This window comes from Artibeus jamaicensis, unplaced genomic scaffold (assembly GCF_021234435.1).
Source record: "Artibeus jamaicensis isolate MK-2021 breed Jamaican fruit bat unplaced genomic scaffold, CSHL_Jam_final contig_585, whole genome shotgun sequence".
In the NCBI taxonomy this organism is placed as follows: Eukaryota; Metazoa; Chordata; class Mammalia; order Chiroptera; family Phyllostomidae; genus Artibeus; species Artibeus jamaicensis.
In genome coordinates, this window is record NW_026521894.1 from 4,019,606 (window position 1) to 4,043,031 (window position 23,426).

General features: G+C 42.0%; 1 protein-coding gene across 6 annotated transcripts in view; it reads right to left on the reverse strand.

Annotated features, from left to right (window-relative positions):
- DIXDC1 (DIX domain containing 1) overlaps positions 1 to 23,426 on the reverse strand; it is a 72,802-nt gene that overhangs the window by 26,516 nt on the left and 22,860 nt on the right. For 4 of the 6 annotated variants that reach the window (XM_037154976.2, XM_037154977.2, XM_037154979.2 and 1 more), the window contains 5 exons: positions 15,906 to 16,035; positions 8,835 to 8,960; positions 6,570 to 6,801; positions 5,862 to 5,969; positions 10 to 122 (listed from right to left, as the gene is read on the reverse strand). In XM_037154976.2, coding sequence (XP_037010871.1) covers positions 10 to 122; positions 5,862 to 5,969; positions 6,570 to 6,801; positions 8,835 to 8,960; positions 15,906 to 16,035 — 709 coding nt within the window. Of the gene's footprint in view, positions 1 to 9; positions 123 to 2,659; positions 3,127 to 5,861; positions 5,970 to 6,569; positions 6,802 to 8,834; positions 8,961 to 15,905; positions 16,036 to 23,426 lie in introns of those variants that run through there. The other 2 variants (XM_037154978.2, XM_037154980.2) reach the window with 2 other exon arrangements.

Below are 23,426 nucleotides of genomic sequence, written 5' to 3' on the forward strand. Positions count from 1 at the left end.
AAATAGTACCTGTCCTGTTTTCTATTCCTTCAGAGGGAATAATCACAAAATCTGCCTTCTCCTCCGAATGGGTAATAATGGATTCACTCTTTGCACTGTGGATAGGACTGGGTGAAGTCAGGCTGTGATAAAAAAAAAAAAGAAATAATTATTACAAACATTTGTCCAGAAGTCAACTTTTATAATTTATCCCAGAGACATGTTCTTAGTTATCTTAATCCTCCTGCCTAATGCCGTACCTGGCCCACAATAAGAACAAATACCATACTTTTGAATAAATATACTCATTGAATGAAATGAATGCTGAATGAATAAATGACCCAGTCCTAGGAAATCTTTTCTACAACAAGGTTGCCTTTAAGCTTGATTGATTGAGAAGAAATTTATCAGAAGGATGGGTAATCAAGTATTTTAAAAAATTTCAGGTTTGGTTTTATTCACTTACCACCACCACCATCGCTGGGACCAAATTCAGAGACTGATGTAGTATGTATTTTAGTATCTTTAGTATCTTAGTAACTGCAGGAAAATCTGTTTCCAATACATTGATCTTTCACAAACACAAGCAATATCAGCAGAGTCAACACAGCAAATCAGCTCTGGGCTGATGGATGCCAAAGGAGGGAATGGAGTGGAAGGCACCTCAGCAGGGAGAAACTGCTAGAGTGTGGACAGTTACACGATGGACAAAGGGGCAGTGATATATCAACAAAGTTAGGACATGATGTGGAAAAGGGTGACAGGTCTGTCAAAAGGGGGAAAGGCCTGCTTGGAAATGGTTTACTTGATTTATTCGCAGAGTTACTGATATTTCTACCACACTATTTTCAAATTGTCATCAGAAAACTCACAACAATTCTTAAGTTCTGATAAAAATCACTAGTGTTGGAAGGAAATATTCAGATTTTTAGGGAAATGGAATTTTAAATCTCCAGAACAAAAGAAAATCTATACGACAAGATGGGAACGTAAAGCTAATGCTTCCATCTGAAAAGCCATTTTTCTTTCCATTGCACCTTGAGAACATGGGCACTGAAACAATCTCAGGGGCTGTGGGGTCTGCAGGCCCAGCCCCCTCTCAAGAATTCTTTTCAAATCCATCACCTAGACAACAGTGACAGTGTCTAGTATTCACTGACCCACTTAATGTGCCCCTGAAGTCTCCCAGGCTAATCCTCACAGCCACGACCAGGAGTTAACATTTCTTCTTCCTAGAAACCAGTAAAAACAAGAGGCAAGCACAGTGGACGTGGCTAGAGATTTCAAACCCCGTGAAGTAACCGGAGGACTATGGTCTCATCCCTGTCATTGTCCAAAGTTTAAAGCCTTCAGTGGGAATGACCTCAACCAGTAATACATTCTTATCCTTATTAGAACACAGAAACTTTTAAAATTGCTTCTTCAAATTAAAGAAAGGCACTTAACCATATTTATAGCTCTACAACCTGAACAGGCATGAGGGATGAAGGGTGGCAAGAAGTGGTATTTAGAAAGGTAACTGCTTTACGGAACTCTTATCCATCTTTCACTGTACAGGCGATCTGATTCCAGGCCAATGTGAATTAGCTGCTGGAAAAACACTAGTACAAGGGTACTATGTCATTTATAAGGAAACAGGTTTATGACTGCTCTGGCCTCAACATTCACCTTTTTCCAGAAATTGGAATCCAAGAGCAGAAAGAGGTCTGCAACAGCTGCTTCTCTTTGAGAAATAAGACTTTCTCAGCTGACAAGGTGCTATGGGTGACAATGTCCCACTATCTGCATTTGGCTGGACCACAGTGGGTAATGTGTGAGACGAAGGTGGGGTTGAGAAGGGTGGTGTGAACCTCAGATGCTGGAAAACTGCTTTCCTAAAAGCAGAGACGCATGCTCAGCTCCACCCCCTTCCTCCTGAGTGAGCTGTCTCCCATATACGGGCAGAAGGAGGCGGATGTCTGCATATCCAACCCCACTGGGGGAGTGGCAGAGCAGCCAGAAGAAAACAACATTTCTCATTCTTGAATTGAGACTGCCAGTGTGTGAGGCCAGAGAGCGAAGACCATGAAACTAGATGGCCAAGTGAAAACAGAAAGGACTTGAGGGGGGGAAATCCTGAGGCAACTAGAACCTCATGAATAAGGATTAAATGTGCATTAAATCCTCTGCTTCAAGTCAGAGAAAAGTATTTCCCCACTAATTAATTATATGCTATAGGCTCTCCTCAATCATCTTTAAAACCTTATTTTATAAACAATCTCCCACTTGCCATCATAATCCTCTCAAATCAGAGAATAACTGATACACTTCTTAATTCCCACTGGTCTAATGTCTCTCCAACCTTAATTTATCAGACAAGCAAAAATACTTGCAAAGTATAGTCAAATCAATTTTTAAAAAAAACTCCTAAAGGATGATAAGAAAGAGATCCTCTCCCCCCCTCAAGAGCCTTTCCTTAGCAGAGACAAGGCAGGGTGCAGGCCACCTAGCCTTCCCCTAGGCTGGCTCCAGCTCCCTTAACCTACGGTATTTTATAGTGATAATCCCAAACCAGCAGCCTGTTCTCCCCAATACAGCACCCCCCACCACCCGCGTCTTCCTCTGGCCAACAGCATCCTCCAGTTCTGGTTCAGCTCCCACCCATGTCCCCACCTCCAGAACCAAAGTGGCCTCAGCTCACCATTTGACTTGCGTCCCTCCCATGGTCCCCGTCCTGGCTCGGCTTCAGCAAGCCTGCTTCCCTGGGTGAAGTGGGAGGCTGAGAGTCACAGCGCTCCCAAATTCGGGCATGTCTCCCCGAGCTGGGGCGCAAAGAACGAGTCCGCAGGCAGGCCGACAACCAGAGCAGCCGGCCTCTATCGACCACGGAAGGCAGAAGGGAGGACAGAGAGGCGGGCGTCTCAGCTCCGGGGACTGCGATGCTCCCGGGTCTGAGGCACGCTGCCCTGGCGGCTCAGACACCGCTGCAGCTGGGTCTGGGCGGAAGCCCGGTCCCCTCGCAGGCTGGCGGCCGAAGGTGCATCGTGGTCTCTGTGGCCAAGCGGCTCTGGGCTACCCTGGGGTGTGGGCATCTCAACCCATCTCCAACCTCCAGAAATGCTCCTGCGGCTCCGTGGTCCGGTCAAGTCCCGGGCTGCAAGCAAGCCCAGCTCCGCAGCGCCACCCCTGTCCCTCCCGGCCCTTCCCTCCCCGCCCCTTCCTAGGCTGTCACACGTGGCTGGGTAGCACGGCTTAGATGCAGGTGGGCACCGCTGCCCGGAGCTGGCGGCAGAGGCGGGGCCAGGCTCACTGCCGGGGCGGGGACGCAGGTGGCCAGCATCCCCAGACGGGGCTGTGGTCCTCATCCTGAAATCCCCAGATCTAAAAACCTTGCCTTCTCGATCCCGAGCCCTCCCTTCCAGGCCAGAAAGGTGGGGGTAGGGATTAGTCAGCTCCGAGAAACCCTCAGAACGCCCATCTCCTCCCACCTTCCTCTCAGGCTTTTCAGTGTTTTGTTTTTGGTTGTTGTTGTTTGTCTGTTTTTTTTAACCAACTAGGGAGCATTTTGCTGGGATACAGTGAGAGGCTGGCCTCTCTTGGAAGCAACAGGCCAGCACGGTGTCTCCAGAGGAGCTAGGGCGGGGAATAAGACACTAAATGCTACCTTTCTAATCTAAACCTAAACTTCCCTCTGTTCTGAGTCACATCGAGGGGTCTCCTGGCCTTCACGCTGAGTCATTAGATGGGTTCCCCCTGCGCAAGGGTGGAGGGATGGGGCAGAGAGTGCCCAAGCCTGCTGGGTCCCAGCAAGCCAACTAAGGGAGAGGCAGGGTGCTGACTGAGCACCCTAATGAGCTGAGTGAGAAGTCAGCTTAGAAGAAAATAACAAAATCAGGAAGGAGTGAAAAAGAGGAATGTAAACTATTCTCTGAGCCCCTCCTAGAAAACTGTCACCATCGTCCCTCTGCCTCTGCCCCAGTCTGCGTTCTGCCAGAGAGGAAGCAGGTGCTCTCAGGAAGAAATCCAGACCTCTTCCTCTCGTCTTCTCCCCAACCCCCTCTCTCTAACGCTGGCAGGCACTATCATGATGGCACAGAAGAGCAAAATGCCTGTAGCCATGCAGGAAGCCACATATCTCAGTACACAGAGAAACATCCTTTGGTTCTGTGCCAAGTGATGGGGAACTCAAGAGTTAAAAATTTTTTAAGCTTTAGCTTATAACTAAAAAGCTTAATGATTAATGCATATAGAAAGCTGTTGTTCCAGGAATTGGGCATAGGACTGGACCAACCCTGACTCTAGGAGGCCTGCAAGCAATTCAACCTTTGTGCCCCCAGAGGACTGCAAGAGATTGAGATGGTATTTGAGCTATTGTCCTCCAGGGAGAAAAAAGGTCTGCAGCCCAGGACGCAGATAAAGAATCATAAAGGATGCTAGAAAAATCGCTAGACTGCAGCCTTTATCTGATTAACCTTTTCCCCTGAATTCCAAACCCCTTACCTACTTTCTTCCTGAATTCGAAACCCCTTACCTACCCTCTTCTTTTCCTTATGAAAAGAGTCAGCTTAAGATGAGATGTTAAGATGGTTTTCAGGGCACATAACCCACCATCTTCTAAGATCTACAGCCTTCTGAATAAAGAGCCCATAACAATTCAATCCCTGTCTCTACTTACTGGTTTTGGTAGTGACAGGTGGCATGAACACTGACTTTTCCAATTTCATAAGCAGCAATCAAGGAAGAAATGGATTTCCTTTTGGGGTGATGAAAATGTCTCCCAATTGGATAGAGGTGATGGCTGTACATTACAAATACCACTGAACTGTACACTTTAAAATGGCTAACTTTGTTATGTGAATGTTATACCTAACAAAGCACATCTAGACTAAACCAACTATTGTCAAACAAAGCGGTAACAGTGGGGGGGAAAGCATACCTGTTAAATGTAAAAATTAGGGAAAGTTGAGCAAGGTTACCAATGTAGTAAAATGCTAGAAAGAATTCCATGTGATCTCAATAAATTAGAAAATGTCTCATCGAGCTAAGATGGAACTTTATGAGAAAAATAAATAAGGGGAAAAACAAAGACACAATACATAGAAGACAAAGAACAATTTGGCTTAACTGGACTAAGCTGGGGTGACGTAATAAAAAAATGGTCAGAATCACATAAATTAAATACGATTCAGCAAAGAAACAGAGCTAATAAATAACCTAAATAATCATTTTAATAAATGATCTAAAGATGTGTTTATAGAAGCATGATTTACACAAGCCAGGAAAGGGGTCTTTTCCTGCTGCTCTGCTGATCAGGCTTCTATGAAAGCACCATGTCCTCTTCTGGTCTCTGTACTTGGTTCCTGGGTATATAGACAGCCTTTCAGCTAGAGTCACATACATCATTAGCTCACTCACATAGGTACTAATCTGCCACAATTCCCAGCCCTATAAATGAAAGTTACAAACATTCTAATGCTCTAAGACAACTCTGCTCATTTTCTCTTGCTAAGAGCTTTATATAGCCCTCGCAGGCACAAACACAGTGCAATGGAATTGGTTTTCATAAACACTGGCAGCTGATACACAAACATGATAACCACCAGTCTGAGGTCGCAGTCATACCTTCCTGTGGACACAGCCAAGCACTGGCACTGGGGCTCTGCACAAAGCTTCCACATGTGGGAAGTTCATCAGCATCCTACCCTACCCTTCTCCCAGCACAAACGCAAGGCAGTGCTGAGGGCTACCCCTTTAAAGGCAAACATAAACTGAGGGAAAGAGAAAGGGTTTAGGTGCCTTTATGGCCTGTCGTGTTGCTATTTGAAGCTGAGAACCCTGAGAATCCCAAAGAATTCAGCTTTGAGCTAGGACTTTAGCAGTAAATCATTGGAGGCCACAGTTACCTGGAGTAGCTAGACTCAGACGGGGACCTTTGCTGCCCTTCATACTGCTGCACCAGAGCCCGCACACTCCAGTACGGATTCTCAATCTCCTCATCCATGCTGCTGTTCCTAAAGGCAGAGGACAGGAGCAAAGGAAAAGATGTCAATCCTTCAGGTCAACTCAACAAGAACTGGCAGAAGGCCACCACGTGAGCACTGTGGGAAAAAAGATAAATAAGGCAGAGCTCTTGCCTTAAAGACACTTGAAACCTAGCAGGGAAGAGAGACACAAAAACATGTAATTTCACCAATCTTCTCTACATCTCAGGGTTATGCTTAGAAGACACACAACTGCCAAAGCTCCATAACTTCAGGACAGCTTGACCTTCAGGACACGTTCCCACGAGAGACTCTCCCAGATGAACTGGAACATTGCTGCCATATATCTCCCAGTGAAGAAAACACACAGTGTCACAGGCATGTATTTAAAATTCTGGGCACCAGAGCGAAACATAACATATGTAATTCCTGTACTTTCTGCTAAATGCCAACACAGCTCTCTAACAGAAAGGGCTTTTCTCATTTGAAGTGCCCTCTACAGCCTCCACCCCAAGCTCTCTGCTGCAGAGTGGGCCTGTTTAGGTGGTATTTTCATCTACTGCACACTATCATTTAAGAAAAGAAGTATCAGAGAGAGTCAAGTTGCCATCCTCAGATTTCTACCCTTACCTCTGTCTGTATCGAAAGACATCCCGTCCCGACCGTGACACGTCATGACACACATCAGCCAGGGCAGCAGCTGCTCCCTGGGCCACAGCAGTGGCACAGTGTGGCTGGTGACTCTGCAGAGGGGCTCTGGAGTCCTGTCCTTGGCTTACTGTCCTGCCAGGGCCAGGTTTGAAATGAGCTGCCAAGGCAAGAACCAGCCTCATGATAGACTTCAGGTTTCCTTCGACGATATCTGAGGGACAGAGCAGACCAAGAAGTCCTCAGAGTGGGGAGGAGAGCTCAGAACTCACTCAACTCGGTATGTACTCGCTAGTGGTAGTGAGTGAAGCAGGCAAGGTGTCTGTCCTCACAAAGCTGTATTCAACAGAGAAGATTGTAAAGCAATTACAATCAAGTACAGTAATATGTTATGATAAGAGATGTATAGGATTCTTTGGGGGCTGAGTAGAGGCATCTTGTCTAGTCTAAAGGGCTCAGGGACTTCCAGAGGAAGTGAGTTATAAACTGAGACATGACTGATGAATAGCAGTTCATCAGATGAGGGAAGAGAAGGAAAAGAATATTCCAAGAAGAGGGAATAGCAAGTATGAAGGTCTAGAGGCAAGAGAAATCATAACATACAAGAGTTGCATTGTCTGATATGGGATCTGCTAACCACCTTGAGCCCTTAAAAGGCAGCTATAGTCTGAATTGAAGTGGCTGTAAGTGTAGTACTTACACACACACTCAAAGAGAATGAAAAATATCTTCTCAGTATAGTATAAGAAGTAGAATGCAAAATATCTAATTAATAGATCTTTATATTGATTATATGTTGAAATACTACTTGGGATATACTGAGTTAAATAAGTTTATTATTCAAATTAGTTTCATGCTTCATTTCCTTTTTAAAATGTGGCTATTAGAAAATTTACATTACACATGTGACTCACATATTTCTGTGGCTCAGCTCTGTGGCAGAGGAACTGAAAGAAGTCCAGCGTAGTTAGAGCTCAGAGTGCAGGAGGCCAGGTGAAAGATGAGGGGATGGATCAGAGGTCAGGTTAGAAAGAGCATGACAAGCCATATGAAGGACTTTGGGTTTTATACTAGGGACCCTCATATGCAAAGGACTGCACAAGCATGTGTACTCTTAGAAAGATCATTCTGGCTGCAGTGTGGAGAGCAGATGGGAGGAGGACAGAAATGAATGCGGTGGGACTAACTGGGAAGCCACTGCACTTCTCTAGGTAAAAGACAATGGTGTCCCGAGTGGCAGCATTCCCTCAAAATAGCTGACGTTAATGGGCCACATCCCCAAGCCCACCCCTCATGAGGACCAGATGAGAGAGATTATTACATTCTAAATTTGCCCTAGAAAAAGAGAAGAATGGAGGCAGGAAAAAATGTGATAGGTCTGGTGAAAGTTAATGTAAAGAAATAGATGAATTCTATTTTTTTTGTTGTTTCATGGCCTTTTAAGTATGGAAGGTTTTGAAAGGACTGACTGACAGCTTCTACCCTACCTGAATGACCCCAACACAGAGAACATCAATAATCCAACATGAAAGGGGTGTTCCCGCCTGCCCCCATTCTCACCAGAGCCGCAGGTAATCAGGCCCAGAATGTGAAGCTGAAACAGAACCAGATTACCACCAATTCTAAAGAAATGGCAAGAGGACCAGGGAGCCTGAGCTTTCTATGGACACCTACACCCGTTCTTCCCTATAGCCTGGGCTCAAAATGCACTGAGAAGTATCCTCCTCTGGCCGAGTGGCTGTAGGAGAGGGCATGTGCAGAGTTATAGAGCCCCTTTCGATCTGCCAAGAATGTTCTGTGATGTCAAAAAAAAATGCGAGGAAATACTTTTCATCTGGAAAACTAGATGGAAAAAATGTAGGCTGTTATGATTTGAAATAATCCTTAGTCATGAAATCCTAGAAGTTAAGCATAATCTACCCTCATTTTTGATAACTTAAAAGAGATATTCTAAATTTAATACCCCAATTTTGTGATTTCTTGTTTATTTTATGTCCTATACATACTCAAGTAACCTTTATTCAATTAAAATGAATAGAGAATGTCTATTGTCTATCTTCACCCAGGTTTCCAAAGTAGTCAAATTTTGATAATTGCTCTGTCCCAAGAATAATCTTTATGGGAAAATGACATGAGGTCATGAGCCTGGTCCTCCTCCTGTCTGTCAGAACCCTGGGCTACACAACCGAGCAACTCTCAGCTGAAGACGAGTGTACTCATCCACCAAGAGCACAAAGAGACACTGACCTTTAGCTGAAGTCTGGTGCATACGAATCTTTTTGGAGGCCACAAACTGTAGCACCTTCTCCACGTTATTCTTCATCTCCTGTTGGTTTCTAGGGCTCAGGTGTACCCCATTCAGCTTTTCTCCTGCTGTTGGAAGACAGAAAATACATGAAGTTATAGGGAGTAATATTATCAAAGTCTCATATGGCCAGACACGAAAAGGGACTGTCTGATGTAAAGATTAAGATAAAAACAGATATATAAATATAAATACATAAATGAGTTAAGCCTGTTGTTTGTAATTTGGATGGGGAATAGGAAAAATGCAAGTCTTTTGAAGGGTGTGCATATTTTTAAATCTATTACCAGGGGTCTGTAAAGTTGCTGTGTGCACATGTGTTCATTCAACAAATATTCATTAAGCACCCACTGTGTGCCAGGCACTGTTCTGAGCACCAGAGAAACATTAGTGGACAAGGCAGACAAAGACTCTTCCAACAGCAACAAAAAAGGAATAAAAGTATCATTAATTAAAAAGGAAGAGGTCCCTTCCATCATACAGTTTGTACCTGCAGCAATGACAGTGGACCAAGGTAACAAGTAAATGTCTGACCTAATTTCAGGTAGTGATAAAGTGCTATAGGGAAAAACAAAGAGGTGAGATCATGGCCTCTCTGATAATACATTTGGGCAGAGACTTGAATAAAGTAAGAGATGTTAAGATTTCAGGAGGAAGCATTTTCAACTGAAATTAGGTGCACACACAGCCCGAGAAAGGAATAAACTCTGCTTATCTGAGGAACAGCAACAATACCAGTGTGGCTGGAAGTAGAGACAGATGGGAGTTGAGTCCTAGGAGAAGACAGAGATGTAAGTTTGAATTTTATTCTAAGTGTAATGGGCAGCCAATGGAGAGTTTGAGGCAAGAGAGTTACATGATCTGATTCATGTTTTAAAAAGTTGACTCTGTATAGACATAGATTATGCAGAGACAAAACAAGGAGATTTTTTAGAAAGAAAATGAAAACAGTCAAGGCAAGAGATAAATGACAGTTTGAGCCAGAGTAGAAGAGGTTGCCAGGTAAAAAGTCAGATACTGGGTAAAATTTTAATACAAAGCAGACAGCACATGTGAAGACTGGATATGATAGTTGAGGAAAAGAGAATAATTAAAGAAAACTTCTAAGTGTTCCAATTTAAGAGCTAGGTGAATGGTACTGTGATACATTACTTAGAAGACACCTGGAGGATAAATGGATTAGTGAGAAAAAAATCAAAAGTTCTGATGAAGATTTTTTATAGACATTCAAGTTTGCTTAACATTTCAAGATGCTGAAAAGAAAGTTGGTATTCATGTTTAGAACTCAAGGAAAAGTTTAGGATAAAGATATAATATATACTGGAAAGAGATCACTTAGGGATAGAGAATATTCAATGGCTAAGGACTGAACCTGGAGAACTTCAAAATTCAGGGTCCGGAAGAAGGAGAAAAGCCAGTACAGCCACCAGCTAGTAAGGAAAGAGCAAAACGAAGTCCACAGGGTCTCGGAAACCAGGTCAAGAAAATGTCTGGTTGTTCTGTTTTATTGATTTGTTTTGTTTTGTTTTGGGGGTTTTATTTTGGGTTTTTTGTTTGTTTGTTTGTTTGTTTGTTTTTTGCCATGCAGAAGCTTTTTAGTTTGATGTAGTCCCATTCATTCTGATGAACTGGATAAAGAAGATGTGGTATACATATTCAATGAAATACTACTTATCCATAAAAATATATGAATTACTGCCATTTGCAACAACATGAATGGATCTTGAGAGTATTATGCTAAGTCAAATAAGGCAGAAGGGAAAAGACAAAAATCACTTGTATGTGGAATATAAAATAAAAAGCACAGACAAACTCACAGATACATATAACAGAATAGTGGTTACCAGACGGGAAGGGGGATTGTTGGGAACCACCCTGCCTGGTTTCAGAAGCTGTAACCACCCATGGCTAAGGCTGAGTGAGAGACCTTGGAACCCAAAGCCACTAGGGAGACAAAGCTTATCTCCCTGGCAGAGGTGCCACCTCTGCCCCCTTTTACTTCACCCTGCTTGGCCCCCAGTACATGACCAGTTAGCCAACGATGGGTAAGATTACTCAAGAGAGGGACCACCTAGGACAGGCAATGGTCATGAAGGGGCCCTCAGGAAAGGACTTAGAGGGCTATAGAAAAAGGGGGTAAAGGACCCTCACCCCTTGGCTTAGACATAGCCTGAGTTCTGTCTGCAAGAAGTCTCCTCCTAATTGCTTGGCTGCCTTACTTCCCTTGCCTAACTTAAGCCTGAAACAATGATGGAGGGTGGTACGGCCCTGTGCCGGAAACGGCAGGTTTCCTGGGGCGATCAGGCCTAAGAATGCATAAAATCGTGTGAAACCTGCTCTGCTAAGAATGCCCTCAGTTTTCTGATAAGGGTCCAAGCATGAAATGAGTTTGTTTCCCCAAAGCTTCATAGCCCTTTAGCTAACTGGCCCCGACTCAGACTAAGCCCTCATAGTTCTTTGTATGTTATCTATTGTTTGATCCTTACCATCTGACAATGACTGATGAGCTTTACCTGTATTCCTTTGCAAACTGAACCCAATAAAAGCCCATTGAGGAAAAGGCTCCTGGCCCTTTTCCTTTGAGAGATCAGCCACCTTTCCTCCCCAAACAGATCATGTCTTGGTAGACTTGTTCTTATCTGTGGTGGCTGGGGGTGTGGGGGTGGTCCTGCGGGTGGTGCCTTCCCACAGGGGATGACGAAAGGATAAAGAGGGTAAGGGGGTCAAATATATGGTGACACAAGGAGACTAGACTTCAGGCAGTAGGCACATAATAGGCATGCAGGGGTGTCCAAACTTTTGGCATCTCTGGGCCACACTAGAAAAATAAGAGTTGTTTTGGGCCACACATTAAATACACAAACACTAACAAAAACTGATAGGCAAAAAAAAAGATTATAAGTAAATTTACAATTGTGCATTAGGCTGCATTCATAGTCATCCTGGGCCACATGTGGTCCCCAGGACGTGAGTTAGACACCCCTGCTTGACAGAATGTACAGATGTCCTATTATAAAGATGTACCCTTGAGGTTCCAGACAAGAGGAGATACACTTGGCCTCCTTGCACAACCAAAAGAAGGAAACAACTGATTTTAAAACAAACAAACAAAAAACCCAACCAGAACTGCCAGAAAACTGAACTTTATGGAAATCCAACAACCAAGTAGTTAAAGAAGAAGCATTCATCCAGACTGGTGCGCCAAGACAAAGAAAAATGGCCCAAATGAAAGAACCAATCAAAACTCCAGAAAAAGCCCTGGCTAGTGTGGCTCAGTGGGTTGAGTGCTAGCCTGAGAACTCAACTCAGGTTCAATTCCTAGTCAGGACACATGACTGGGTTGCTGGACTGACCCCCAGTAGGGGGCACACAAGAGGCAACCACACATTGATGTTACTCTCCCCCTCTTTTTCTCTTCCTTCCCTTCTCTCTAAAAATAAATAAATAAAATATTTTTAAAAATCCAGAAAAAAACTAAGCAACAAGGAGATAGACAACCTATTTGATGCAGAGTTCAAAACACTGGTAATCAGGATGTTCACAGAAATAATTGAGTACAGCCGCAAAATAAAGGAAGAAGTGAAGGCTATACAAAGTGAAATAAAGCAAAATATACAGGGGACCAAAAGTGAAAGGAAGGAAACCAGAACTCAAATCAATGATTTGGAACAGAAGGAAGAAACAAACATTCAACTGGAACAGAATGAAGAGACAAGAATTCAAAAAAATGAGGAGATAGTTAGGAACTTCTGGGACATCTTTAAACATTCCAACATCTGAATTATAGGGGTGCCAGAAGGAAAAAAGGAAGAGCAAGAAATTGAAAACTTATTTGAAAAAATAATGAAGGAGAACTTCCCCAATCTGTTGAAGGAAATAGACATGCAAGCCCAGAAAGTTCAGAGAGTCCCAAAGAAATTATACCCAAGGAGGACCACAACAAGACACACCATAATTATTTTATCTAAGATTAAAGATAGGAAGAGAATCTTAAAAGCAGTAAGAGAAAAGGAGACAGCTACCTACAAAGGAGTTCTCATAAGGCCATCAGCTGATTTCTCAAAAGAAACCTTACAGGCAAGAAGGGGCTGGGAAGAAGTATTCCAAGTCATGAAAGGCAAGGAACTACATCTAAGATTACTCTCATTTAGAATGGTAGGGGAGATAAAGTGCTCTAAGGTAAAGGAGTTCATCATCACCAAGCCCTTATTATATGAAATGTTAAAGGAACTTACCTAATAAAAATAAGAAGATCAAAAACATGAACAGTAAGTCCTGCCTGGTATGATTCAGTTGACTGAGTGCCGAGCACCCTGTGAACCACAGGATCGCCAGTTCAATTCCCAGCCAAGGCACATACCTGGGTTGCAGGCCAGGTCCCCAGTAGTGGATGTGTGAAAGGCAACCCCACATTGATGTTTCTCTCCCTCTCTTTCTCCCTCCCTTCCCCTCTCTCTAAAAATAAATGAAATCTTAAAATAAATATGAACAGTAGAATGACAAACTCACAACTATCTACAACTGAACGTAAAACAAAAACAAACTAAGGAAACAACTAGAACAGGAACAGAATCACAGAAATGGACATCACATGGAGGGTTGTCAGTGAGGATGGCAGGGAAATGGGGGAAAAGGTATAGGGAATAAGAAGCATAATTGGTAGGCACAAAATAGACAGGGGTAGGTTAAGAACAGTATAGGAAATGGAGAGGCCAAAGCACTTCTATGTACGACCCATGGACATGAACTAAGGCAATGGGGGGGAATGCTGGAGGGAAGGGGTTGCAGGAAGGCGGGGATATAAAGGGGATAAAAAATGGGACAACTGTAATAGCACAGTCAGTAAAATATACTTAAAAAATAAAAAATAAAGTTGTATGCCTGAAACTTATATAATGTTATTATTAATCAGTGTCACCCCTCTAAAAATTTTAGAAATTGTGTGAGCCCTGCCCTAACCTGGTAGCTCAGTTGGTTGGGATGGCCTCCTGTAACTGAAAGGTCTCAGTACAATTCCTAGTCAGGGCACATACCTACATTATGGGTTTGGTCCTGGTTGGGGTAGAGGCAACTGATAAATGTTTCTCTCTCACAACGATGCTTCTCTCCCTCTCTCTCTTTAAAATCAATGGGCATGTCCTCAGGTGGGGATAAAAATTTTTAACTGCTTGAGCCCTGGCATAGTGGGTCAGTTGGTTGGAGCCTTGTCCTGTAACTAACAGGTTGGGGGGTTTGATCCCCAGTCTGGGCACATACGAAAGGCAGCTGATCATTGTTTCTCTCCCACATCAATGTTTCTCTCCCTCTTTCTCCCTCCTCTCTCTAAGATCAATGAATATATATGCTCAGGTGAGGATTTATTTTTAAAAGCGTTTGAAGGAGGAGGGAGTGATCAATTGTGTAAAGTTCTCCTAAGCTGAATAAAATGAGGACGGAGATCTGGTCACTGGCTTTCATAAGGCAGAGGTTGTGACCTTGAGGAAAGCAGTTTTAGTAGAACAGGGGAACCAAGAGCCTAATGAGGGAGGGATAAAGAATGAGTGGGAAGAAGGAAGTGAATTCAGTGAGTTTTTCTAGAAGGCAAAGTCACAATAGATGGCACAAAAAAACTTGGGTTTTAGGAAAACAAGAACACATATTCATATTGCTTGTATATGCACCAAGTATCTCTTGAAAGAAATGCAAAAAAACTGCGAACACTGGTTGCCTTCAGAAAGAACAGGTAGCTGGCACAGGGACATAGATGGAAAAAAGGCTTTTGACTTTACATCCTTTTGTACCTTCTGGGTATTTTATTTGCTTATATTTTCAAGTATAACTTATTAAATTAGGTGAAAATTTCAATGTTTAGAATGAGCTTGGAATTAAAGCACATCTAGGTTTGTACCATTGTTCTGCCACTTCTAGTCATGTGATCTTGTAAAGTTCCTTGGCCTTTTCAAACCTCATACAATGAGTAGGAGAGTGGTGTTCATATCATACCCATGTCGTACACCCATCAAAGTAGCATGCTTGGCACCCTGCTTTATATACTCTAAGTGCTCGATAAATTTATGTATTTTATAAGTCTTCTCTTTGAAGCTTGTTTTCTGAAAATGGGGATAATATTAGCAATTTCTCAAGGGTTAATGATTATGTGAAATTAAATTAAATGAGATAGAAAGTATTTAATAAATGGCAGCTGCTATTATTATTACTACTCTTATAAGCATTATCAGTGAATTCTCTGATGAATCTATGAGCTGCGCCAATGAGGGATAGGCTGCCTGTGGCAAACTGGGCTTCTTAATCACCTCCTGAAGCCCTAAGGCCCTCGAGGACTGTAAGGTCAGCTGACTAGTGTATTACGTATCAGGCATGTGGATAACAGTTATGGAACCAGAAAAAAATTATACTGTACCTGCTCTTAAAGAGCTCACGGTACACAGGAAAGATAGTAAATAATTACCATTTGGTGAAAGGAGATAAAATTAACGGAGCTGTGCACAAATGCTACTGAAGTAAGGTTATGGTACCATCTAATACGAATGACCAGCAACAACTCCAGGGCTTCAGAAGGACAAGTGCTTTTATGAAGCATTATGGTAGTGAGTATTGCAGAGGGGGCCTTTAGCCTGACCTCTACTTCCTTTTCCAGCCTTGGTTCTGACATCAGTTCTTCCGAGAAGCTTCTCCTGAACCCCTAAAACTGGACTGGGTGACTCCCCCATGTGCTTCTAGTGTCTGCACTTAGTTTATTAGAATACTAAGTATATGAATGGAAATGACTAGACTGGGGAGCTGCTGAGAGCTCAGACTGTCCTCATCATCATATTCCCAAAACATAATATAGTACCCGGCACACAGTGTTTATTGACTAATAAATGAATTAACCTTGGGAAAGTATTCCAAGTCTTCTCTATTTCCATTTCCCTACATTTTAAAGAAACAACAATCTGTTCTGAAGGACATATAAAGGACAAAGAAGATCATGTTCTGGTGTATGTAAGCATCAGAGTCCAGGGCCAACTGACCAACAATCTCGATGAGATATGCCAGGACGACCCCATCCCGAAGATCCTGCCGCAGGTCCTGTACAGGCTTCACTGCTGGCCTCTTCTTCAGCTGTGCGTTCACCCAGGCCACATATGCCTGCAGTTGTTGCTGGAAAATGAAAGGTGGAAATAAGGGAAGGGTTGCCTATTATTCTTCACCTCTACCCTGCACCACTGGAGACTGAGCTGTGGTGGGCAATCTATATCCAGAGGGAGGAGGAGGCTCTAGGACTGAAAAAAGAAAGATGGTCAGACATATAGCAGTTCTAAGATCCTCTACTTTTGTGCTCTGAGGATAAGCTAACTTCTGACTTGGGGGGGCAGTGTACACACTGAGAAACAGACAAGTGTTTCAGTGACTGACTCCCATTCCTTGAGTTTTGCGCTGTTGACCAGGTATGAGGACAGTGCCCAGAACCAGTTTTTCAGGGTAGTCACTGCTGCCAGCAATCCAACACACTTCTTAGAAACAATCATGCATGTCCCAAATGCTCAGCGGACTGTGATATTCATAAAAATTTATCTTGGGGGATCAGGAATAAACAGTAAAGCAAGTGCAGAACCACTTCTCCCATAGCTGCTATCCTCAGTATGAGACTTAACTGAAATCATCTCACACTCAACCTAAAATTTATTCTCCTAAACTCATAATCCTGGGATTGCTACTGAATTAGTTTTAATCTGTGCTTTCTATTGTCAGAAAAGTTCTAGTTACCTATAATCTTCACAAGGAAGGAAAAAGAAAGTATATGGTGAGCGGTGCCCCTAAAGACTGGGGAAAGCCTCAGCAGGGGAAGCGCTGGATGGTTTCATTTATTTGCAGACAAAGGGAGGGCCCAGAATTCCCAGAAACCTGTTAGCCCAGGTAGGGACACGTAACTTACCCCAACTCTCAGACAGCCTTACATATTCCATTGGTCCTTGTCCCTTACACAGAGCTTGTATGTGGGAGTTTATTCTGAGTATTTGGTCTGAGATGGATAGACCAAATTAGCACATTCATGTGCTAATTTAATATTTAAATTTAAATATTAAAATAGCACATGAATGATGTCATAATACAGGCAGCAGCTGTCTGGTTTCTAAAGACCAAGACCCTAAACCTAAAAATTAAGTTCAAGAGCTAACAGTATTAAATTATAATCTGGTTAAAAAACAATTGATTTCTAAGCCCTAAGTACTTCCTTAATAGAATAATGTTGGAAATTACTCACTGGTTGTTTCCTGAGCTTAAATTAAATCTTCATTATTTATGTTGATTTTGGGGAATGAAGTTCTTTGGAAGACAGTACTAAAGCAATAATCTATCAGCTACTGACAAACTATAGGAAGGGCAGTGATCAGCAGGAGATAGGGGAAGTAATCGAGTATTTATAGAATATCTACCCCGAACTGAACACGATTTTTAGTGTTTTATACATGTTTTTTAAACATATTTTATTGATTATGCTATTACAGTTGTTCCATTTTTTTCTCCTCTTTATTCCCCCCACCCTGTACCCTCTTCCCACCATCATTCCCCCACCCCATAGTTCATGTCCACAGTCATACATATAAGTTCTTTAGTTTCTCCATTTCCCATAATGTCCTTAACCTTCCCCTGTCTACTTTCTACCTACCATTTATGCTAATTATTCCCTGTACCTTATCCCCTTCTCTCCCCTCCCCCTCTCCCACTGATAACCCTCCATGTGATTTCTACTTCTGCGATTCTGTTCCTGTTCTAGTTGTTTGCTTAGTTTGTTTTTGGTTTTGGTTTTTTACATTCAATTGTTGATAGTTGTGTTTGTTAATTTACTGTTCATGCTGTTTTATATATGTTTTAATGGACTAATGAATATACCCGGAACAGGGCTACCACACAATTGATGCGTACTAAATGGTCATTATTTTCGTCATCATCTAATTCAATTCTCACAAAAGCACTACAGGGTCAGTATCGCCTGCAGTCTGTGGATGAGGTTCAGAGAGGATATTTAACTTCTTTAATGTTCTCATAGCTAGGACATAGTAGACCTCTTATGAAACCCACTAAATGTGGTCTAAGCATGTACTACGGGCCTCTTGCTATCCAATTCATTCCATAGAATAGAGGTGGCTACACCTTCTGCCTACTGTGGATCAGACTTTCATCCCAGGTCTGCTCCCAATGCAGAACAAATGCACTGGATGAGGCAGACCGGATAAAGGGCACCTCCTCCACACCTAACCACTCTGCTCTGGGGAAAAGGACTTAAGGCCAGAAAAGGCATTAAGGGTAACAACAGCTGGGATCTGATTACCTGACATGTACAAAACTCCTAACTAATCTCCCTGTAGCAAATATCAAGCTCAACCCATTTCCCACACATTCCTCTTTAAAATCCTTCACTAGGTTCTCATTATCCTCAAGATAAAATGCAGACTTAGCTGCCTTTAATTGTCTTGTGCTAGCCCTTGCCTCTTCTCCAGCCCCATTCACTACCCTTCCCCCTATGTCCCTAACCCATGCTTCATCTCATCCAAACCATGTGCAGTGCCCCAAATCCACCACACTTTCCAGCCACTCATCCCCCCACCCTGCCTGACATCTCCTTTTAAGTACCAGCTGAAGTAGCACCCTTCCCAGAAAGCCTTCCCTGACCCCCCACATACCTCAGACGATTTAATCTCTTTCACAGCGTCCAGTGTAACACAATCAGTTTAACAATAATTCCAGCACAGGCACTCTGCTAAGTTAATGGGACTACAGAGTCTTATGTCCAAGAAGCTTGCAGAAAAAAAGGGAAGAGAGGAAGAGGAGGAGAAACTTGCAGGCTGTGAGAGACAAGTGCTATGACGGGGTGCATAGGGTGCTAAGCGAGTATTAGCACAACCTGAAGCCCACACTCCAGCGGAGTTTCCTACAGGAGAAAAGGAGGCAAGGAGGACAGTGAGCCCAAAGGAGCTCAGATATGAACTATGCCCTATGCTTCGAGTTACAACAGTTCAGAATTATTGGACTAAGAGTAATAGGTGCTCAATGAATATTTGACTCAGTGAATCATTTGTTAAATTTCATCAGGCCAAGACTTAAAATGACTGCAAAAGTTCATTACATGGAGGGCAGACAGAAACAAGTGTTTTTTTCATTAGGCCAAGACAGTCTCCATTTAAGTAATCATAGGACATATATGATTCTTTTGGATGCTGAATAAAGTCATCTCTTATGCAAAAGTGGTTAAGGGCTCATAACAATACCTTTCATGTATACATATTAATCAGAGCTCTGGTCTTCCAACAAAAGAGGAGTCTGCATTGTAAGTGATAATTAACAGTCACCACTCTTCTGAACACCTGTTCTGTGTAAAGAGCTATGCTGGGTCCTTTAAAGACATTTTCTCTAACGTTAATCTGCCAGGGAGATTTTATTCTATCTCTTCTGCTAACTGAAAATTGAGATTCAAAAAAGGTGAAATGACTTGTTCAGGGTCACCCAGACAGTAAACTTATGAACATGAGATCCACTCTAATGTTCAAGCCAATGCTCTTACCCTTCTACCACACTATCGCCTAAATAAATGTATCTCTGAGGTTTAAACAACATTATTCAGACTCTCAGGACAGAAGATACCTTCCTCTAAACCACTTGCTCCATCACACCAGGTGCTTGAGTCTCCTGTGTAATACTCTGCACCAAGTATCTGTCTACTACTACTCACATGTGGTCCTTGGACCTGCAGCATCAGTATCACCTAGAAGCCTATTAGAAATGTAGACTCTAAGGCTCCACCCCAGTCCCAAATGAATCAGAACCTGTATTTTATGGGGATCCAACTCTCCCCGCCCCCGTGACTCACAAACACATTAAAGTCTGAGAAGTCTGACCCAGCCTACTCTTCCCATATTTGGCTGCATGGCGACATCACAAGGGAAACTTTTCCAAAATACAAATCTGGAGACCTTATCCCAAATCCACCAAATTCTCCCAGAGGGTGGAACTCAGCTTTCTATTCCCAAGTTCCCCCATATGATTCGTGTAGAGCTAAAGAGTCTTCTAGCTAAACATTCCAAATCCTTTAACCAAAGGGTTCTCAACCCTGATTACCCATCAGAATCACCTGGGAAGCTTTTAAAAACTAGTAATGTCTAAACTCCATCATAGACCAGTCTGATTTTTTTGAGTGTGGGGCCCAGGTATATCAGCATTCCTTAAGTGCTCCCAAGTATATTCAAGAGCTGTGAGCCAAGGTTAACCACTCCTTACATAAAATGATCTGAAGTGTTACTGATCTTCCCGTCTAAATCTTCCTGAAACCATGACATCTAGAACTTAATACAATACTCTAGATACAGAAGGAGACACGCAACCCTGACTGTTGCGGTTCACAGCCCCCAACTGTTTGCTGGGCATCATCCTGCAACACTTTGCAGTCTCTGGCTTGATTCCTGGTCGGGGCACATGCCTGGGCTGTGGGCCAGCCCCCCACTGATGTGCGTGTGAGAGGCAGCCAACTGATGTTTCTCTCACATATCAATGTTTTTCGCCTTCTCTTTCTCCCTCCCATCCCCTTTCTCTAAAATTAAATAAGTAAATAAAATAGGAGACATTATTCAAGTTTCACCATTTGTCCCACTAATGTCCTTTTTTGGTCCAGTGTCCAATCCAAGATCTCACACTGCATTTACTTGTCACCTCTCTTTAGTCTCCCTCAATCTTTGTCCTTTGTGATCTCGACAATTTTGACAGACATTGGCCCAGCTATTTTATACAGTGTCCCTCAACTGGGGTTGGTCTGAAGTCCTAACGATTAAATTCAGGCTGTGGATTTGGGGGAAGAATATCACAGAAGTCATACTGTGCTCTTCTTAGAGCATTATATCAAAAGGCACATGATGCCAATACATCTTATTATTGATGAAGCTAACTGTGATCTCTTGGTTAAGGTAGTGTCTGCCAGGTTTCTCTACTGTAAAGAAGTTTTCCCTTTTGTAATTAATAACTATATTGTAGGAAAATGCTTTGAGACTATAAAAATATCCTTTTAGTCATCATAACTTTTCCTGTACATTTAAAATTTAACATCCATTGATTTATCTTTCCTGCAACAATTATTATGGCTCTCTCAAATGATGATTTTCTAATTATCACTCCTTCCACAGTTATTAATTGGAATTTATAACACAAGGAAGAGCTCTCCCCTTTCCCCCAACTTATTTATTTATATCAATATAGGCTCATGGATATTTACTTTATTTTTATTATATTAATCCATTACTAGCGTTATTTTTTTTGCTCAAATTGTTCAGATTTGGCCACTGGGACAAATGATAGTTCCTGTATCCTTTTCATATATTCCAGTTATTTTTTTAACTGTGGTAAAAAACATAACAAAATTTACCATCTTAACTATTCTTTTTTTTTATAAGATTTTATTTATTTATCTTTAGAGGGGAAGGGAAGGAGAGAGGGAGAGAAACCAATGTATGTTTGCCTTTTCATGTGTCCCCTGCTGGGAACTGGCCTGCAGGGAACTGGCCTGCAACCCTGGTATGTGCCCTGACTGGGAATCGAACCGTGACTGTCTGGTTCGCAGGCCCGCGCTCAATCCACTGAGCTACACCAGCCAGGGCTCATAACTATTCTTAAGTGTACAGTTCAGTAGTGTTAAGTATATTAACATTGTTGTGCTAAGAATCTACGGATCTTTTTAACATTGCAAAACTGAAACAAGATCCCCACATTTCCCCCTCCTCTGAGCCTCTGGTAAACGCCATTTTAATTTCTGCTTCTACAAATTTGACTACTTCAGATAACTCAGAAAAGTAGAATCAGACAGTATTTGTCTTTTTGTGACTGGCTTATTTCATTTAGCATAATGTCCTCAAGGTTCATCCACGTAATAGTTGTAACAGGATTTCCTTCCTTTCTAAGGCTGATTAAAATTCAATTGTATTTTTAATACCATATTTTGTTTATCCATTCATCTGTTGATGGACATTTGGGTTGCCTCCATCTCTTGGCCATAATGAAAAAAATGTTGCCATAAACACGGGTGTGTGATATCTCTTTAAAATCTTGCTTTCAATCCTTTTGGATATAGACACAAAAGCAGAATTACTACATCATATGGCCAGATCATTTTTTAACACTTCTTTACTTTCTGGCATCATAAAATATTCCAGATTCCTCACCTTGTACTGCCCCAGCTCTGGAACCACCCGTTTTTCAAAAGAACTCTGGTTTTCTTTTTTTGGAGAATAATTTTTAGAAACCAAATTTGGGCATGAGGTGTATGCATTGCTACTGGGTAAGATTCTTGGCCTTCTCAGTAGTAGTATAGAAAATATGTGTATGTATACCCACATATCTTGACCTACTTTTCTTGATAGACAGAGAGACACACCACAAATTACACCATAAATTATACTGATCTCTCCTCTAATCCAACACCACAGAAGGTACATTCTTTCCTTTCCCTTCTCCTTAGTTGCAACTCTTTTCTCCCAAGCAAGAAACCTCTCACTATCCACAGTATAGTTACTAACATTTGCTCAGTCTTATAAAACACATAAAATAGTGTCAGACTTGCTAATTCATACCTTGAGAAAAAATTTACTAGCCATAATATAATATTTACATATAGGACTTTTTGTCTTTAGCTTTACAGTCCATAGTGAAAATACCAATTCCAGAGCGACTTAGGTTAGTCCTTTTCTCTACCCTGTTCATTGTGATTGTTATCCATCTGTAATACATTCAGGTTCACATCTCACTATTTGTAGTCCATTTTGGATTCTCCCCACATTTAGGTTGATTTTAATTATTTTTTTGGTAATTGAAAGATTAAAATAATTCTAAAAGTCAGAGTATAAAACATATGGAGAAAAGAGCCATTCCATCTTTCCTTCTACTCCACTCCTTTTTCACCATTCTTTCCACACATTGCCATCCACCCTTTTAGGTCACCAATCTCATTAGTTCCAGTGTATCCCCAAAATTTTTTAAATGCACATTTTCTTATTTTTTCCTTCTTTTTAAATTTTTTATTTTTTATTTAATTATTTTTCAAGTATTTTTCCTTCTTGTATGAAAAATAGTATCTTATTTGATACTCTTTTTGCACCTACACTTTTTACTTCCCTTCACTTAATACATTCTGGAAATCATTCTATATTGGTTTAGAGATCTTCCTTACTTATTTTTTACAGATATATAGTATTCCATTGTGTAGGTATACCATAGTTTATTCAACCGTTCTCATATATAAGGGCATTTAGGTTTCTTCCAATATTCTGTCATTACAAACAATGTTGCAATGAATAACCATATGCATGTGTATTTTCATGTTGATGGAGGTCTAAACTTCAGGGTAGATTCCAAGAAGTGGGAATGCTGGGACAAATGGCAAGTAAGAATATAACATTAGCCCTGGCTTGTGTGGCTCAGTGGATTGAGTGCCAGCCTGCAAACCAAAGGGTCACCAGTTCAACTCCCAGTGCAGGGCACATGCCTGAGTTACAAACCAGGTCTCCCAAGAG